Source organism: Anoplophora glabripennis, unplaced genomic scaffold, assembly GCF_000390285.2.
Source record: "Anoplophora glabripennis isolate ALB-LARVAE unplaced genomic scaffold, Agla_2.0 scaffold192, whole genome shotgun sequence".
NCBI classification, from domain to species: domain Eukaryota; kingdom Metazoa; phylum Arthropoda; class Insecta; order Coleoptera; family Cerambycidae; genus Anoplophora; species Anoplophora glabripennis.
Window position 1 is genome coordinate 267,202 of NW_019416579.1, and position 6,533 is coordinate 273,734.

The window sequence follows — 6,533 nt, forward strand, 5'->3', positions numbered from 1 at the left end:
GACACCAAAATGATAATATGTAATTTTACATAAAGATCAGTTTATAAGCAGGTATGTAGGCATGCTTCTTAATTTACTTAGTGTAATATTACTATGTTCTAAATATAAAATCATCTACAACATTTCTGATCGTTTCTTATCACTTCAATATTAGATATTTTGAGGAATTCCAACGAAACATGATAAACAATAAGTATAATTAGGTACGATGACCATATTTTATAATTATATATTTTAAATAGAGTATCTCATAAGGCAGCGATCCTACTGACAAATGAATTGTAAAATAGTTTATAGAGTTAACCGTTAGCCTAGCTGGCATACCGCACACAAATCCTGAATATTTTCGAATATTATCGAATTTCCGTTCGGGCCGTTTAAGCATTGTTAAAATACAATGAGAGGCCTTCCACGAAATTCTCTGAGAGACCCTAAAATAGCCATTCCGACACTGTTTAGGCGTATTAACATTGTTTCTTATGTTTACAAACTAATTTTACGTATACTACATATTACTAATTTTAAGAAATATAAAATATGATTCATTTTCGTTTCAACATAATCTTTTTCCAGGGAAGGAGAACGTGTCTTAAATTCCAATATATGCTTAAGTTCGTTCGTTCGTTCTGTTCTGCGTACATTCAGAATCGTAAACTCTGATTAAGAAATTCCTATAAATTGTATTCCTAACCTATGACCCAAAAAGATAAGGGTAAATGATGATGTGCATCATGTATAATATTCGGAAAATACCAGTCGACAAGTTATGCACTAAAGTTTAACAAACATTTTGTGTCTTTCCCCTAGTCCAATATGATAATCGTTTACAAACAATGTCTTATAAGATAAAAATGCCTATATATATTATAATTGACTGAAGTAAAACAATTAATTTAGAAATTAAAATGTCAGGGATGGGAAGCTGGGTATTGTGCTTCTTATTTTTGTTTGGAAGTGGGTTACCTGTTCCTATAATGAATGACACAAATTGGATAAAGGGTAAGTGCAGAGCTTTTTCTTATTTAAATTTAAGCAATAATTGTACTACCATTTCCTGACTATTTTCACATATTTGTCTACCACAGTATTTTCAGTATCACCTACTTCAAGTTTTCTAATTATCTAGTGTGGTTAATACATTTTATAAATTTTACGCCCGATTAAATTTTCATCGCTCTCATTTAATTTTTTTATGTTAGCAAAATCTTTTTTTGTTTTCATTTCACTTTCCACCGTCGTTCATTAAAATTTTTGTTAATTTGCTCCTTTCTTCAACACTTAGGTATCACACTTAACGAGAGTTATCTACATTTTTGAAAATCTTAGCATTTAAAGATAAGTGTCGTCTTTGCTTTTCATCTTCTGTGTTTTTAATTCTCATGAACTATTGAAATAACTGCAAGAATCTCATCTTTAGTATTTACAGATAAGTGTCTTCTTCAGTTTCCTTCTTCTGTGTTCCTGGTCCTATCTATTATCGCATAAGAAACATTTTACTTGAAATTACTGAAATGAAAATGATTATACAAAGTACAGTCTCTAGGCACTAGACTTACTGACAACTAAATTTTATGATGAGTGGTACTGTTAAGTCCATTCTGTTATTCTCTTAAATCTAGGCACTAGACTTACTGACAACTAAATTTTATGATGAGTGGTACTGTTAGGTCCATTCTGTTATCCTCTTAAATCTATAAATGTACTTTATAGGGTGTTTTACTAATTGTGTCCACTGTTTACAGATTTAATTTTAACAGCTGATGTCGTAGAAGAAAGCGCAGTCCCTGCAATGCCACTTCTATTTCATTTCAATGACAAAAGCTATTACATTGGATCTATAGTAAAGGTTTGTTACTAAAAATATTTGCAAAATTAAAAAGATAATATATTTGTTAATTTCCAGCTAAACTGATAATATATTTGTTATTTTTCAGCTAAACTTTTTCGAAGCTGAACAGTTTTGCAGCTACCATGGTATGAGATTATTAAGTATAACGTCGAACGATGAAAATGTTTTCTTAGGACAAAGTCTCATCGATCACGGTATGTTATATAGTGTTTCTCAATTAAGACGGATTCTTTATAGCTCTAGTAAAATCAATAATAAAATATGAAAAAGTTTTATGAAACTAATTTAAAATTATTTTCAGTTATACAGGGTCTCATGATTTCCGGAAACTACATTTTTTCAAATGGAACAGCCTATATATTTTTAAATTCCTCATTAAATTTAAGATCTAGTTTACTATTGTACTGTTTCAGTATTATCAGATGTTTTTGAAAAAAATTGCCTTTTGCGTTACTCTCGAAAATCAAATATCTCTGATACATGATTACATGTGATTTTTCACTATTATTCATTATAAGCAATGTAAAGTTTTTTATCATGATTAATTTGATTTTTTTATGGAACCCTACGTTACGTTTAACATGAGCAAATATATTTTTTCTCTTGATTTTGTTAAGATAATATATTTGTTATTTTCCAGCTAAACTTTTTCGAAGCTGAACAGTTTTGCAGTTAGTTTTATTTCTAATAATTTGCAAAGTACAATCTTTTTCATATTATTTATTTAAAAAAAACGTTAAAAAATGCATGCCACATAATAAGAAATATTCAAAACAAAAATAGATCGTGACAGTTATGTCTCAGTATCATGTAACGCAAAATTTGTCAAATTATTAGAAGAATATTTGCAATAATGTGCAAATAAATTTGTTATAGCGCGAAAAGATTGCCTCATTAAGTTAGCACAGGTCGTAGAAAACATTAAAAAAATGTTTAAATCGCAATGATAACAGAACGATAACAATGTGATAAAAATTTAAAAACAATGATTTAAACTAGATCTATTTATACCCCCAATTATATTTATTTTCATCTTTTGACTTTGTCTATAGGTTTCACTTCAGCAAGTGACATATTCTGGACGTCAGGTACAAGATTGCCTGATGAGGAACATTGGATCTGGCTGACAACAGGTTCCCGCATTGATTTTACAAACTGGGCAGTTGGGGAACCAAACAACGTTGGTAAAGTGGAAAAATGCCTTGAGGTGAACAGAATAAAAATACCCAAGAAGCGTGATCTCTTTTGGGGTGACCAGAACTGTGCCGGGAAGCTTTATTTCATTTGTGAATACAAGAGGCCGAAGACGATTTCGTATGTGATTGACAGATTAAATAAGTTAGTGAATGCTAGTGACATAGAAATAGTAGTGTAAGTGTGATTGCAACAAATCTTCGAAAATTTGTTTATAAGTTATATAAGAATAAATACATTTTTTCATATAATTGTACTTTTTTAAAAACCACATCTCAATTCGTTTCAGAGATTCAGGTCCCTTTTGGTCGTTTTCTATGAGATTTTATATTTTCTATTGATGAAAATATTAAATGTTTGTAGCGCAAAATCCCGCAGCGCATGCGATATTTTTCTCATAATTTCTGATTCTTCAATCATAATACAAATCAAAAATTATATATGTCTGTATAAAAAGTTAATTTACAAAACAATAATTCTTGGTGTTTACATCTTGAAAAACGAAATCCTATTTAAAAAAATGTACCTTTTGAGTATTCATTAAAATTATAGAAAATATCGCATGCGCCACCGGATACTAAGTAAACAATTTTGGAGAGAATCATATATTTCCGAAAACCAAAAAGTTATAGGGTGTAGGAAATGATGAAAATTGAAAAAATTTCAGAATTTCTTAAATAAATCAAGATATCGAGTGGTGTTTTTTCCAATTCAAATTTTCTCGAAAACTGGGGTTATGACATCTAAACTACATTTTTTTATCTTGTTTGGAAATAGGAAAAGCTCCTTAAAAGTATCGAATTTGTTCCACGCCGCACTATGAACGATTGGAACTACTTTAGTGTCAAAATCATAAAACTCTGGATAGAAAAAAGATAAAAAGGTTTAGGAACCGGTATTTTGAAGGTAAAGGGATTACCTCTTAGGCAAAAATATCGAAAATGCGCTCGATTTATTAGGCTGCTCTCAGGGAGTGTTTAAACCTCGGTTTTTTCAATTTTTTTCGATTTTTTCGAATGCCACTATTTTTCCTCATCTGACTATTAAAAAATACAATTTTTTTCAGAAAGTAGATTAAAACATCTTCAATTTCCATTTTGGTAAAATTTATTTGACCTATTAATCTTGAGTGATGGGCATTCGAAAAGTTCAGTGTACATAAATTTAGTTTCTAACAATGTTATATCAAATTAATTTGTCCGTTTTCATTCAAGTTCATTTAAAAAAATATTTTTATTAAAGTATACATTAAATGTTGGATAATTTATTAAAGTTTTAGACTGAAATTGCAAAGTTGCACTCAAATAACGGTATCACAAAAAAGTAAATGAGATATCAACAATCCAAGACACGTGTGGTTACAGAGGAGGTTATATAAAAGTTCGGATATTTTCTGAACAGACCTCGTATTATAGCATAGGTGTCCACAATTGTATTGTGAGTAATACAGATGCAGACCAATCTGAGAACTTAATTTTCCTCTTTGCATAAATAATGTACACTAGACACAAGATAAAAGTTTCCAATCTGAATCGTATTTTGTTTGAAATATGACGACTTAACCGCTTGTCACATCTGACATTTTACGAGTTTTGTACAAAAATGCTTTCCTGGTAGATTGGCATTTTTAAAATGGGACTAATCGGCAAACTCTTATAGCAGACCCCGTACGCATTTTTTATTATCTTCTTTCTATTAAAAGAGTTGCATTTATATTACAATAGAAAAATCGATTCATCCTAGTTAATAAATCTTGCGAAACATCTAGGTACTACCTACTTATGAATAGTTACATTGAATGAATTTAAGAAAATTAAAAATTTAAATTTTTTTTTTAATTTTGAAAACCCAGCAGCTCGGAAACGGGCCCTTAAGAGAATACGTGTGTGTAACAAAATTTACTTAATTTACGCCATTAATGAACACTGCGTAGGTGCCCGCAATGAAATCGGTTGAATTTCTTAGTTGTAAAGCATACAATTCTACATAGAAATGGCCTCTTGACTTTTTCTTGTACTATTAAAATTAACAAAGTTAGGGAGGCTAGAAGTTAAGGGAAGATTTCAGAAATTTAAAAAAAATCATAACAAGCAGAAAAATTAATGAATTTTTTTTTCCATCTACTCTAAAAAATGTAACTTTTCTTTTTACAGAAATAGATATAATTTTTAATTTTTAATAAGAAAGTTATAACAATTTCAAATTTTTAATCATTAATTTTAATGATGTAACAAAACTAAAACAATTTTTTTTCTATACTATTCGATTGATTATTTAACATAATGAAAAGTTGCTTTCGATTTTTTTTTACGTTCGTTTTTTAGACAGATACAAATTTATTTACCTTTTTATATTTTGAATTTTATTTAGCTCATAAAAAATCACGTTCGCATTATCGCACTCATGGTACCGAAGTTGTGGGTAACCCGTATGGTTATGACAAAGATAGATTATTTCGTTCGCTATTGTCAATGCGCGTGCGTTTCTTTAAATTATTGTATGCTCAATATCCATCGTTAATCTCAAAAAGGTAAATACATATTAATAAGGACTAATTTTTTTTCTTTTAGCCTAAAACGGATTTAAACGGATGCAAACTAACCCTCATATTCACCCCCAAAAATAATATTTCCGTGATAACTCGGGTTCTAATCAATATTTTGGAATGGAACAAAATGGAAATTACTTCTTATAAAAAAACATTTATGGGCATATGTAATGCGTCAGTTGAATGAACAGTATGACGATATTCGACCAAATAGAGATATGCTCTGGGAACATACAAAATATTTGGAACGCTATAGACGTGAATTATATACGACGCCTTGTTACACCTATGCCAAACAGATTACAAGCCGTTATTGATTCGGATGGTGATGGGACATATTATTAGACTGTTTTACTTTTTCATTGTTTATAAAATGATGTCAAAATAAGTAAATAAGTTCATAACTTTATGGGCCCGGAAATGCTTCCTTTCTGATAGATGTAAAATTGAAAAAAACCTGTTTTTCTAAATATTTCGAAAACGATTTAAGATATTACACTGAGCTTTGGTGTATAGTACAGTGGCAGTGTAATATCTTAAATCGTTTTCGAGATATTTAGAAAAAAACGGATTTTAAATTTCTTTCGACGTCTATCTCAGAAAGGAAACATTTCCGGACCCATAATGTCATGAGCTTATTTACTTATTTTCACTTCTTGAACACGTCCTTAAAATATTTCGCTTTCCTGCCGAAACTGTATAAGTTATAATAAAACTGTAGTTTACAATATTTTATTATATTGTTGGCTTCATGACCTACCTACCTACTTTCTGCAGAATATGACACAAATTCTTATTTCAAAATATTAATTTTCTCATGGACAAGAAAAATAATGTGGCAAGACAAAATAATTTCAAAACCTGTATATTTTTCTCTTTTTATAATGCATATACTTCAGGCCTGCAATTTTTTGTTGTGTCGTGCTTACACAAAAAAAAAAT

At 29.7% G+C, this 6,533-nt stretch overlaps 1 protein-coding gene across 1 annotated transcript; it reads left to right on the forward strand.

Annotated features, from left to right (window-relative positions):
- Positions 1-771: 771 nt before the first annotated feature.
- Positions 772-3,294, forward strand: LOC108906491 (perlucin-like). The gene is made up of 4 exons (XM_018709767.1): positions 772-999; positions 1,743-1,846; positions 1,935-2,043; positions 2,902-3,294. The coding sequence occupies exons 1-4, from the start codon at positions 906-908 to the stop codon at positions 3,222-3,224; spliced, it is 630 nt and encodes a 209-aa protein (XP_018565283.1). The 5' UTR covers positions 772-905; the 3' UTR covers positions 3,225-3,294.
- The last annotated feature ends 3,239 nt before the right edge of the window (positions 3,295-6,533 follow it).